The following is a 13,739-nucleotide window of genomic DNA, read 5'->3' as shown; positions in this document are numbered from 1 at the left end:
TATCTTTGACATGATCACCATCTTTGACATGTTCACTATCTTTGACATGATCACCATCTTTGACATGTTCACCATCTTTGATATGGTCACCATCTTTGATATGTTAACCGTCTTTGATATGTTCACTATCTTTGACATGGTCACCATCTTTAATATGTTCACTATCTTTGACATGTTCACTTTTTTGATATGTTGAGGGAGAAAGTTAGGACGTGATGGGGCTCTGCAGCTTCTGGAAGATGCTGTTTCAGTGGTGGGATTAGGGTCATGAGGGAGGCTGTGGGGAGATGTGGGATTTTTAGGGGGGTTAGCTGTGTCCCAATCTTAAATACTTTCATTCACGCAGTTGTAGTGAAATCTAGGCAATGGAGATTAGGTCTAATTTAAAAAGAGGAGAGGTTGATAAAGTCCGGGTTAGCATGTTGGCTCTCTGTGGGAGTATTGGGATGGTCAACCTTTTGTTACACTGAGAAGAAAGTAAGTAATTTCACTCAACAATAGTTTAGTATCAAGGCTTTTTATTGGGAAAAATGGGTCAAAGAACCACACTATCATCTTCTTCATTAGCTCACATGTGAAATATGATTTAAAACAATCGTATCTTTTCAGAAAGAGGGCACTCCATCATATGCTGCTCATCCAGTCAACAAGAAGATTCTTTCTTTTTTCTCCTTTAATAACTGAAACTGTAACATCAGGAAAAACCCGAGTACCACTTAGAGCTGCCCTCATGCTCAAGTGTCGCTCGGCAGACTTTGTGTCATTCGGTGGATCGCGGATCTCCTGTCAACAAAGTCTGGTCTTAAAACAAAAAGTGAAGTTCAGTTCCCAAAGAGGTGCTTTTTTCATATAACATGTCATCACCATTATTCAAAATATTAGTAGCTATCTACCATTTCCGTGGCATTTTTTGTTTTTTTTGCTTTTCATTCAGCTTTATGGGAAAAATGTCAGAATTCAAACCCCCACCCGGCTCATCTAAAGCTTGTAATCATCCCCTAAAAGCGACGACTGAAGGTTTTAAGGTTTCTGCTCAGTTCAATAAGAAATCTCACAATGCCAGGTCAAGACGCTTCATATCAAAAGGAGTTTCCCCTAAAAATCAGCAGCGTCTGTTTACATTCTGGGGTGATTGTCAGTTTTAATTCTCTGCAACTAGGCATGGGCTGACTGGAGATTCTCACAGTGTGATGACCTCACACCGTCCCGTTGCATATAAACAGAAATTACTAATGTAAAGATTAAAAATTAGAAGATAAAAACCATTAATTTAAAAATAATGACTCCCACTGCTAAAAAAATCCTGCAATCAAATCCTTCTTAAAGTGATTTTAAAATAAGATCTATTAAATATGTTTATTTTAAGTTTGACACCTTGCTGTCAAAAGTTGAGCTAAATAATATTTAGAACTTTTTAAGACAGCAGAATGTATCTTGTGACCCAAAATAGTGTGGTTGCCTTTTTTCAGCCAGCTGACTGGAGGTGCGCAGCAGCAGGTGGGGGCGGGGCAGCAAATAATAGCATGACAAATGTTTGTATGTACCAGTGGTTTCAAAGAAGCCATTACATTAAAAAAAACTAACAAAAAAAAACATGCTTTAAGCATCGTCATAAAATCAGGTATTCACAGGATGTGCTGAGGTAACATTTTAGGATCACTAGAATACATATTTTCATAAGGCATAAGTTTGCTGCTCCTGATTTGATTCTCGCAGGATGTAGCAAACACGTACACAGGTTTGAACCCTATTTTTTCTTAAAAAGTGACGACAAACAAAAGGATCAGGGTGGTTCTACCTCCTGGAGCAAACTGGAGTTTACATCACGAATCAATAGTTTCACAGCAACCGATCTGATCATCATGGACGTCTGGACTACAATACATGCTTGTATCAAACGGTCCCAAAATACAGCCTTTCTATTCATGACAGCTCATTAAAAACAGCTATAAGGATCAATAGTGCATGGGAAAAAAGCACTGTATATCACCAAGGTTAAGGTTATGAGTTCAGCATGGGTGACCTTCTACAGGCCTCAAGGGAAAAGTCGCAACGAGTCCCGTTCAAAGACAGCAAGTAGATATGATATTATCTGAATGCAAAACTACACGTGGTGTAAGCTCCACCTTGCACCTGCTGGTGGCGCTATCAGCAGAGAGGAAAATAACCCTCAGTTATACAGCTAAAGGATGATCGAGGTCAACATTCATGTTAAAATGGTTCCAGCTAGGAATCCTCACCGTTAAATCTGAGCTTCAACCAACAGCAGAACTATAATCTGATGGCTGCATCATCTGAGCAGCCATTAAAATACAAACCCTAACTGAGAGAAAACAAAGCGTCTGCTCACCCCTGCTCTCTTCAGCTTTCTTGTATTTGCTCAATAAAGCAGAAACTCAGGGGGAGCCAGATCTGTGCCACTAATCACTGACAATGGAGTCTGCGTGAGAAATCTTATTAGCTGTTAGACGAAGGGCCTGAGAAAAGTGACCAACAGGCAGCATGAAAAATGGAAAGCTTGAATCTGATTATTTCCAGTACTGATAAAGAACCTGCGGAACTGGAGGTAAAAACGGAGCGACAGCCATCTTTGCTGTCTACTTGAATACTGCTTCTGGTAAAAGAAAAGAAAAAAACTCCAAAAATCACATCAGCTGATACCATATTTCCATATGAACTACTATGACAAGCAGATGAAGCCCTCAAAATGAAATCTAAAGTGCTATTAGGATCCAACCCCTCAGGCTGCAGCATTGGACTGAACCGATAAAGGTAGAGACAGCAGGACTGAAAAATGGGCTTGTCGTCTGTAAAAGCTTGCTTGGTGCAAAATTTCAAACATAAAAAAATGGAAAAGGCTATCACAAAGCTGTTAGATTTCTTTTTCTCCTTTTTCTCTCTGGGCCGCCTAAACCCCACCCCCCGGCTTTCACTCCTCTGCTGTTTTGAGGACGGAGTCGTCTCCAAGGATTTTGCAGAGCTCGTTGAGGCGACTCTGCATCTCGGGAATGCCGGCCAGCTGGGCCTCCAGCCGCTGCTTCTCCTCAGTCAGAGAGAGGCGGGTCGCCGAATCCAGCTGCTCGAAGCGCCAGCCCCCCTCCCCATCGAACTGCAGCAGGTGGGTGTGGTACTTCCTGATATAGAGAGAGATTTTATAGTCATTTCTGTCGCATTTAACAGTTTACACTATCCAAACAAAGTATTTAATTGGGTTATCCTCTAATGTTAAACATGGTAGTGTGACAAAAAAAAAAAAAATAGATGATATTTTAAAGAGCACATTGTGGCACGGAACCCAAAATAAACCCCAAACAATATCCAAAAATATATTTTGTGATTTTACTCTACTAAGAAAATGATAAATAACCAATAATCACATTTAAAAGAACCCTTTAAGGGTTAAAGATCCATGCAGAAGCACAGCTAAACGCTGTTTATTAATTATGATTCTAAAAGCTTGATGACATTTTTTGGAATATTTGCTGAAATATTAAATTTATTTATATTTTAAAATGTTTTTTTTCAAGCTTTTATATCGTTAGAGATTGAAAATTCTTTATATTGAATGAATATCTAAATAATAATGTAAAAACATTAAATCAGTAAAAAAACAACGACAAAACAACTGATTCTGTATCTTTTAAACGCTGTGTTTAAAGGTGTGTGTTTTTAAGTTTTAAACAAACAATTACTGCTTTTTTATCAAACTGCTAAAGCTATACAATCTTTTGCCACCTTTAATCAAAAATCTCAGTATTTATTTGCAGAATACAGATATATGCTTCTATTATTTAATCATAATTCTATTAATATTCTATCATTATTGGTGTATTCAAATCTTTCCAATTCACTGTAATTATTTATTTATTTTTTTTGTTTGCAACCACAAACAAAATTCGTATATCTTGATGCTATGAAATCCTTTAGGACTTGACATATACCGCAATAAATAAAACAAAGGATTTAATTTCTCACATTCAATATTTTAGGATCCCATCCCAGAATATGTGTGTATAGTGTCCTAATTCCCCACATTCTGTCCAACAACATGCAGTCAAAGGCTCCTTCAAAAAGTGGAAATTGTAAGAGGGGTTAAAAAATAACCTAAATTTAAATTTACTAACAAATTCTTTCCATAAAAGACTACTAATCATTCTTTGTGAATCTGTCTACATATTATTCCATACATATACGGTTTAGTATGGAATAGTAAATGTATATAAAAACCATATCATTTTTAATTATTTGATTTTTCTTTTAAAAAAATATATTTTCAATTAGCACTAAAATAATGTTATTACAAGTTAAATGATTAATACCAAGCTTTCTTGTTTGCATAGAGATCTTGCCACTCATAATATGGCGGGTTGATCCATATGAGTTGAGCTAAGCAGCATTGCTATCAGGTCTTACCACAGGGAGGGTCGGTGCGTGATGGAGAGAAGGGAGATTCCGGCATCCTTGGCCGCCTGGAAAATCTTTCCTTCTACGTCGATGCTAACAGCGCTGGTGCACTCATCCAACAGGGCGTATTTAGGCCTAGCATGCAACGAGGGGAAATCGCATCAGTTATTGCTGAGTATTACTGAACAGTTGATGTTGTTTTATTTATTCATAGTCTTTAGGTCTTAGATCTACTGGTTAATTTTTAGGATTTGAAATAATCATTCACTATGCAAACTATTTTTCGTCGGCCGCTTAGGGAATACCATTATAAAGTTCAAGAAAAAAACATAAATGTTGCCATTCCATATGTTGAAAAACTGGTATATGTTGGATTGGCTTCATCTGAACATGAGAGTTTTAAACATTTTCAGAAACGATCCATACTTCATGTAATAATTTACCTCCAAGAAACAGAGAAAAAAATGGTAAAAACAAATAAAAAAAAACGGTACATTTGAGCTTTCAAGGAATCCATGCAGATAAACTGACAGAAGTTTTCATTTGATTTCTGATAGTTTTCATGCACCAGCAGCTCATAGTCCATTCTTCAAGAAATCTCAGAGTGAAAATGTGATTAGAAGAAGTCAGTGGGGCCTTACTTGTGATAGAACATGCGAGCCATGCCCATCCTCTGCTTCTCTCCTCCAGACAGAACATCCTTCCAGTCTAGCTCAGCATCCCAGCCTTAACAAGAGAAAAACGTCTGGGAATGAGCTAACAAGTCTCTACTTTTAATAAACTTTTCCACTACTTTTCAGCTTGATTCAGATGTTTTCTTGTGCTGCTTAATGGTAATAATATTGTCCTATATTTTCTAAGTTAAACAAACACTACAAAGCAATCTATCAAAGCCAGTTATCCAAGCCGGACATAGAAATGCAACACAACTACAGATGTGTAGCAAATTTACAAGTTTGTACTTTCTTTTGTAGAATGTAATGTTCAACACCTTTTACATAGGTCCAAGGTAGATTCATTTCAAAAATCAAAACAAAAACAGAATAGTTGCCTGTTGTCATTAAGTAGTTTTTCTAATCTATTCCTAGAGTGCTGGTAAGACATGTGGTTATGCAACACTAGTGAACATTATCTAGGGGCACAGTGTTGGTGATAATTACTCATATTTCATCAGAATGTAAAGCAGGATTACATATCATTGAATGGGACAAACTGATCCATAGCTGCCTGCCTCCAGGAACTTTATCACCTCAGTGACAAGTTTGTTGGAGAGATTACAAAGGCACAGGATAACGGTATATCCTGGGGTGTTGATAAAGAATAGCATATCTGTAATCCTGACTCGTAGATCCAGCCATGGAGGTCAGAGTTGATGACGTGTCTTGTGAGGAACTGAAAAATACAGCTCAGCATCCACCTGATGCAACACATAGACTGAGGTATAAGAAGCAGGAGATGGCCTTGTTTGGGGCTTGATTTTTTGATGGCGTCTAGTTCTGACGACTTGAGCCCACAGCTGTGCTGACTAGCCGCAATTTCTCTGTTCTGAGCCGATCGGTTTTGGAATACATTCTGTTAAACTTTTACTCCTCTTCTTAGTCCTTTTTAAAATGTAGTATTTAAGTCTCAAGCTATAAGTACCGTAAATCCTCTAATATAGGACGGGGCCTTTATTTCACTCAGGTATATCTTGGTCCAGGCCATTATTGGAAGGAGGCCAGAATTAGAGGAAGGCCTCCATTTCTATTTGACCAAAATAGACTACCAGTGGAATGAATAAAAACGAAATTTTGTGTCTCTTTGAACCTATAAAATATTAGGTTCATTTATTGAAAAAGTACAGTTACCATAATGGTATGCAGAACATTATTCAGACATCTTCCAGCAGCTGCAATTTTTCTGCACGGCAATACGAAAAGAAAAAAAAAGACACAGAATGGAATCTTGGCCAAACTGACTTGCGAAACAAAGTAAAAAAAAAAATTAATGGAAACTCTTCTGCCATCACAGCGAAATTTTATTTGAGGCAGGCTAAGTGGAAGTAGGCTACCACTATAATATATTTCAAAGGAAATTCAGAACAATGAAGGCAAACGAAAATCTGTCATTTTAACGCTGCCTGGTTACCACCAGACCATGTAAGGAACGACTGTGTAAGGCCAGTACGATCTCTATGTAAGGATGGGACTTCCCATCCTAATGGCTTGGATTCGTTAGCAAACATTGCCCCCACTGTGGTACTTTTATGTTACTATCAGTTGTTGAGGACTGCCCAGGAAGATCATTGGTTCTAATTATAGCCCCGGCCTGTAAACGAGTCCGGCCGTTATTTACCTCCGCCGACAGCGAGATCGGCCATTATTAGAGTCTAGGCTGCTAATGGAATACAGACCAATATTAGAGGATTTACGGTAGTTAAATTAAGCAGATTGCTCACAAGAAAAGAACCGGAAGTGAAGCTCAGAGGCAAAGACGCCTTCAGAGGACACTAGCTTCTGTAACAAGTTGGAGTTTCTGCCCGCCTCTGTAATTACACGGTGATGCACTATATGAAGGAAGGCCATGAACTATATCTACTCTGCTTTACAGATAGTTAATACACATGATTAATAAAGAATAATCCGAACAAGTTGGACAACAATAAAATACTTAAAAGCCTCACCACCATATTGTTTGCAGAAATAACCTCTGCCAGTCTGGATTAATAGAACAGAAGTCAACTTTATTGTCATTATATTGTCACTTTAACCCCTCCCTTTGGGGAGCAGGGGGCTGCCATCGTGCGGGGGCAGTGTGGGGTTAAGGGTTTTGCTCAGATACCCAGAGTGGCAGTCTGTGGGAGTGGGAGTTGAACTCAGAACCTAACCACAAGGCCACTATTAGGTCACAAGCTCTTTAGGACTCCAGTCGTCCTTTAAATCTCAATTAACAAATCAGTTTAAAAACAGAGTCCTCTTTCTTGGGCCCCCTTTGTTCTCTTACCTCCTTCTCTGGTGACGATATGATTCAGGTTGACGATGTCCAGGATGATCTCCAGATCCTTGTCGCTCAGCCCTCTGACAGCCATGTCCTCCACTGAGTCTGGGTAGATCACCTGATCTCGAAGCGAACCCATTGACATGTATGGCCTGGAGAGACACACACAGATACACTCAATTGGTGCTTAACGAATGTTTCTTTGTTCTCTACAGACTCCAAATCATGCGTGTGTGTGTATATACATAGAGCTGATCCCTTTAGCTGCTACTGTTTCTATTGTATATAACGTAACAGCTTCTCTTTCAGCTACCAGGTGGCCGTCTCGCCTTTACTATAAAATATTCACTGCTCTGCAGGAGGGAGTGTTCACCTCTCCTCTGCTTTGGGTACGATTGCATTGGTGCTGAGCAGGCAACTTATTTTAGAAGATTACTGTCATTATTATTATCTATGTGTGTAGCTTAGCTGTACCCCAATCAAAAACTGAATAAAAAAAGTCTTTAAAAAAATATAGTTTAAGGGAAATACACCAGTTTTATAGAATTTACCCAATACTGCCCAAAAATGATTGAAAATAAGATGTAAAAGCTTTTCTATAAAGCAAATACAGCAGAAATATAGAAACATATGAAGACGTTTCTAATCGATTTCTGCAGCCGCCTGCTTATACTGTAGTAAAAGACGAATTATTCCTCTTCAAAGTTCAACAGGTCCTGTTACCAGGTATTAGATTACTGTTGAGGTTCAGCACCACCAGGTATAAACCTCTGTCTCTGCTGAGGCGGATCCGATACCTCTGAGGGATGTAAAACATGTGTTCGGGGGACGGTTTGTGCAGGCGGCCGCCGTAGACGGGCCACAGTCCGCTGAGGATCCTGAACAGGGAGCTCTTTCCACATCCGTTTGGGCCCGTGATCAGCAGGTGCATGCCTTCTTCTACCTGAATCGGGGGGGAGAGGGAGAAACTCATTATTTAGCTGTGTTTTTACACACTGATGCATCTAGAAACTCCTTCAAGGTAGACTTATAGGCTGTAATCCTGCTAACCGCTGAAACCCACACATGTCATCTAGAGGGTCTGATAGAGAAGCATGGTTTGTCCCTCAAAAAAACTCGTCTCCACCGCTCCAGAGTCCAGTGGCGGCGTACTTTATACCAGCGACCTGCGTTGCAACAGCTAATATAACCCTTGCATACAACTGTTATCTACACACTGTACATACTGTACCTGAGCTAATCTAGAGGCCGCATAGAGTTTTGAGGTGTTTAGCTCCTGACTCTGCAGATTATTGATAACAATTGTGAAGTATAAGCCTTTAGCTGGCCTTTCATATCACTGGCCCCCTTTCTTTCACAAGAGGTCTGTAGGCTAAGGCGCTTTAATGAATACTGCAATAAAAAGGCTCACTTTTATATTTATGGAAGAAAGAAAAAAAGGAAGGAAGGAAGGAAGGAAGGAAGGAAGGAAGGAAGGAAGGAAGGAAAAACACAAATAAGGGTACAAGGAAGACAAAAGAGGAAGTACCGTATTTTCACGACCATAAGGCGCACCGGACTAAAAGGCGCACTCTCAGTTATGTGTCCCATTTCTGTATTTAACACACACATAAGGCGCACCGGACTATAGGGATGTTTTTCACATCAGCTGTGAGATGGGCACGCATGGAGTCACAGATTAATGGTGATGAGTGGAAAAAAAACACCTGGTCTCCTTACATTCAGCCACTCTTTCATCATCTCCTCAATGAGGTGGTCTCAAAAGTCGCAGTTACAACACACATAGGGCGCACCGCACCATAGGGCGCACCGCACATTTTGAGGAGAAAAAAAGACGTTTAAGTGCGCCTTATAGTCGTGAAAATACGGTAAAGTAGAGAAGGAAGGAGAAATAATATTTAAACACAAAGACAGAAAAAAATATATATATTTCCATACAATTGTTTCATTAATTTCATATAGAAATTTTTTTTTTTACTTGTTTCTGCACTTTTCTTTATGCAATGAATGAATTACTGCTGGTATCAAGAGCGATAAAATCCCCGGCTTTTCTCAAAGTTTCACAAAATACATCTAATAACTCAGTTACCCACATTCAGAGATCACAGTTTTTTTTTTTTTTTTAAAGAACAAAATAACTGATTGATTGAAAAAAAAAAAAAGACAAAATGCATAAAGCACAATTTGAAACTTGTCATCATCCAAAGAGGAACAACACGTTGACACCCAAAGGAGAAATCTCTTTTCTAACGAGACTACAGGGATTTTCTGGAAATACTAATAAGCAGCATCTAGACTGTCCTCATGGAGCTGATGTGAGGTATTAAGGATAACGGTGGAACCGGCCAATCAGGTGGAGAGTAATTTAAGGACTACAGCATGGGAAAAAAAATTGTGTGTACCTCACCTTTAGGTTGAGGCACGACACCACGACGTCTCCATTCGGTGTGATGATTGGGACGTTTTCACACACGATGCCCTGGTCCACGTCGATCACTTCGCCTGCAGAGCGAAACCAGAGACAAAAAAGATAAACTCTGAAGTTTTTAAAGATTTCCCATCTCTAATTATTGGAAAGAACTGTTTCAGAGTTCTATTTTGCATCTAAAGTTGAAGCAGATAAAAAGAGGGGACATAAAAAATGTTGGAGAGAATTGTAAAACATTTGCATGTCAGTTTCTGTAGTTTTTTGCTGAAAAATATGTCTTAGTGCTAATTTTCAAGATAATTTAGATGTAACTCTGACTCTAAAAGCTTAAAAAAAATTTCCGAATCAAGCTGAGCCCATGTCAGGTGTGAGATCTTTAGGAAAACCATAGCAACTTTAGCAGGAAACATCAGCCTTCCTGTTAGCAGTTAGAAGTATTGCTCTCCCTTCAAATCTGAAAGGTTAGAGTTAATTATAGATAAAAAAAAATATCAGAGGTAGATTTCTTCATTTTAGTTTCCAATGACTACATATTAACTGAAAATTGTTTATTTTGAGTTTTCTTCACACAGCACTAGCATCAATGCAGAATAGTGATGTGGTAACTGAAGTTTAGAGGAGCCCAGATATGGATTAATGGATTGGAAAGAGGGTTTAATTATATTTCTGTCATTTAATTTTGATTCACATCACTTATAAAAAAGATATAAAAAAGATTCCTCAAATATCAAGTAAAAAGCTTCAATTTAAGATGTAGTTTCATCCTTCATGCTATGGCCATCCTGTGACATTAGAGTTTAATAATTATAAAGATTATTAGCACTTTCTACTTCTCTAGATCTGCATGGGATCAAATAAAACGTGAGTCGTAACAGACAGAAAAAAAAATCAATATTCCTTGTGGGTGTAGCTGTGTTTTATCCAGTGAGAAACGCAGACAAAGTCCCCTCAGAGTTGATATTTGCACATCCAGTGGGACTAACCCACCTTTAATCTCCAGCGGCCCGTCTATGTGCATCCCAGGTTTGCTCTTCAGTGCCGTCCCCGCCGTGGCAGAGAGAGAGGAGCGCTTGTAGATCCCCCTCTGGACGTCCTCGAACACCACAAACATGTTGTGGACTCTTGCGGTGTAGCCTGCCAGCTCTGTGACCTGTGGCAACGAATCCACACAGGGGGGGATAATGGTCAACGAGGAAGACGTCAGAAAGCAAGGTTAATACGACCCGAGAGAGAAACAGGCTGTGTCATGGGATCCCTGTGACCAGTGAGTTTAAACTGAAGTGACCCGAGGGGTTATGGCAGGAGATGCACAGAAACAGGCAGATCTGGAAAAGTTTAACTGAACTGTATGAGTTTAGACGCTGATGGCAGAGATCAGAGTGTTGAAAGAGGTGTAAACAAATCCTTCATGACTTCCTTTGCAGAACAATGATCACCAGAAAAAAGGGGACATTTCTCTAAGCCACTCTTATAACGGGAAACCATATATAAAACCTAGGATTAAAGTCACTGAGATCAATAAATGATCCTTTATTCCCAAAGCCCCTACAGCCCAGAGAAGTGGACAAAGTTTCAAAGGTAAATAAAAAAAACATACGGTAAGAGGAAAAAAAAGAAAGCAGTAAAACCCAACAGTTAGATTCACCATAAGAAAACAAAAGAAAAAAGTGATTTATAGTTATGGAGAGAATTAGGTTCCATTATTGTTGCCAGCAAAGAACACCTTTTGTAAATGGAAATGTTTAAAAACTGCAACCCAGAAATGAAACTTTATTTTGAAAGACTAGATTTTTTTCCAGTTTCTTTAATATTTTATATATGTAAAGTTTTATACGTTGGATTTTTTTCAAATTGGATTTTACATATCATTTTCTTTTCTAAGAATTTAATTCATAAAATGCAATCTGATATGCAATTTTGCTAAAGGTTTAAAAAAAAAAAAAAAGAGAGATTAAAAAAAATTATTATGAAAAAAAAACTGTTACCCTAATTTTTTTTTTTTTATTAAGGTTTTTTATGGATTGCATTTGTTTATAAATCTCCACCTAAGAAAAATTTGTCTTTGCTTGCAGCATTAATGAAAGAAAATTAACTCCATATAAAAAATCTCCCAAAGGTTATATATGATCCCCATCTTATTCTATTCTTATGTCTTATTTGTAATTACAATCTTATTTTTCTCTCTTTTGTAAACGGTTGCAGTGCAAGAAAATTATTTCATCCACAAAATTAATACAGTAACTCTGATTCTGATTTAAGGGATTTCCTGATCAGATGTCCATTTTTTTCATTTAACATTTATTTAACCAGGAAATAAAATCCCATTGACATTAAAAACCTCTTTTTCAAGGGAGTCCTGGCCAAGAGGCAGCAAAGCTACATAGGAAACATAGATACATTAAATTAAATGACAGTTACATAAAAAAAAAAATCAAGTAAAACAATTTCAGATCATTGAGGCTGCTTTAAATTCTTTCACTTTCAACTTAATTTAAAGATAAAAACTCTTCTAACTTCCAGTTTCTTTGTTAAAAAATTCCATTACAGGGCTCCTGATCAAAGCATTTTTAAACAGAGTAATAATTGTTACTTACTGAACTCAAATCTATTCCTGTAAACAATCTAGTAGAGAAAAGGAAGCCATTATTCCAAAATCAACACAACAGGTAAGAATAATCATGTTTTCAGGGAAATGATCTTAACTATTGGATGGGACTCTGAAAGAGGTGAGCCATGGAAGAAATGTTCAGATTGTGATGCTTATCCTTTTTGCTTTAGGAGGGACTGATGCACAAAATAAACCTCTGGTGAAGAAAGAACATTATGTGGAAATAGTGGAACAAACATCTCAACAAGAAGAAAAAAATATCAATCAAATTATCATTATTCTGCATTTAGCAAATAAAAATCACTTATTGTCATCCTGTCTTTTATGCAAAGGATATAAAGCACTTGATTTATCCAATTAGCAAAGGAAACCTTCATTCGGACGGCTGGAAGCAGGTACATGTTAGAGCGAGGAAGCAAGAAAAGGAGCCTCAGACCACTGGAGGCTTTGCCCCCCTGCTGCTAGACAATACTGACTGTTGACACAGCTTGACAATATCAAACATTGCAGAGAATTTCTGAGAACCCGCAGACCCGACGTGGGACAGCAGAGATAAAAATCACTTCGTGTTCTTTCACCCGGTCACATCTCACTTACCACCAGACAGTTTGCATACCCTCAACATGAAAATGTCACATCAATATTAGGCTTCCGTCTATTTTACTGAAGCGCTCTGCCTTTCCTGAAGCCACTTTTCCTTCTGAAATAATCCATCCTGTAGCTTTGATACTGTACATGCATCCCCCTTTGGAAACATGAAGAGCATCCCCATAATACATGTGAACAATCCCAGAAACCAAAGAATGGATTTTTGCAGAAAAAAAACAAAATCAAAGCAAATAAAGTTAGCATTAAAATATCACCAGGTGGAGCAGGACCCTTGTTTGGTGTTAGACTGGTTTTGGCAAACATTTCCTCTTATATAACTCCGATCAGACTGAGAAATCCTGGCCAGGACCTCCCCTTTGGAACCTCTAAGTCTGCAGGTTTCAGAAGAAGGTTTTTGCACAATCACAGTGAAAGTAATACGTTTTCTGACAGAAATGTGCACCTAATTTCCAAGCCTTTTTTCAGTTAATCAAAGCATTTTTTCCTCTACAAAGTAAAAGCCAAAGTCCAGCTTGTATTTGGACAAAGAATGACATTTTGAATTTAGATAATATTCTTTATCCATAAATTTTCATGTTTAATTCTGTCTGCTGAAGAGAATTGAAGTATAAGCAGTATCTGGATCAATGACGCTATGCTTTTTCTCAGTGCTTTGACTGTGCTCTTCATGTTTAGGCGCCTGATCTGGTGCTTTCAGCTACGTTTAAATTTCAT

The 13,739-nt window shown here is 38.2% G+C and overlaps 1 protein-coding gene across 1 annotated transcript in view; it reads right to left on the bottom strand.

Annotated features, from left to right (window-relative positions):
- Positions 1–513: 513 nt before the first annotated feature.
- The window catches only part of LOC107099036 (ATP-binding cassette sub-family D member 2-like), an 18,208-nt gene continuing 4,982 nt past the window's right edge, over positions 514–13,739 (bottom strand). Inside the window, exons 4-10 of the mRNA XM_015396971.1 lie at positions 10,796–10,958; positions 9,788–9,882; positions 8,178–8,323; positions 7,387–7,532; positions 5,046–5,130; positions 4,414–4,539; positions 514–3,134 (exon numbers count right to left, since the gene is read on the bottom strand). Coding sequence (XP_015252457.1) covers positions 2,930–3,134; positions 4,414–4,539; positions 5,046–5,130; positions 7,387–7,532; positions 8,178–8,323; positions 9,788–9,882; positions 10,796–10,958 — 966 coding nt within the window. The 3' untranslated portion in view covers positions 514–2,929. The remainder of the gene's footprint in view (positions 3,135–4,413; positions 4,540–5,045; positions 5,131–7,386; positions 7,533–8,177; positions 8,324–9,787; positions 9,883–10,795; positions 10,959–13,739) is intronic.

Source organism: Cyprinodon variegatus, unplaced genomic scaffold, assembly GCF_000732505.1.
Source record: "Cyprinodon variegatus isolate N-32 unplaced genomic scaffold, C_variegatus-1.0 Scaffold28, whole genome shotgun sequence".
NCBI lineage: Eukaryota > Metazoa > Chordata > Actinopteri > Cyprinodontiformes > Cyprinodontidae > Cyprinodon > Cyprinodon variegatus.
The sequence above is the reverse complement of the archived record's forward strand: the minus strand, read 5'-3'. Positions and strand labels throughout refer to the sequence as shown.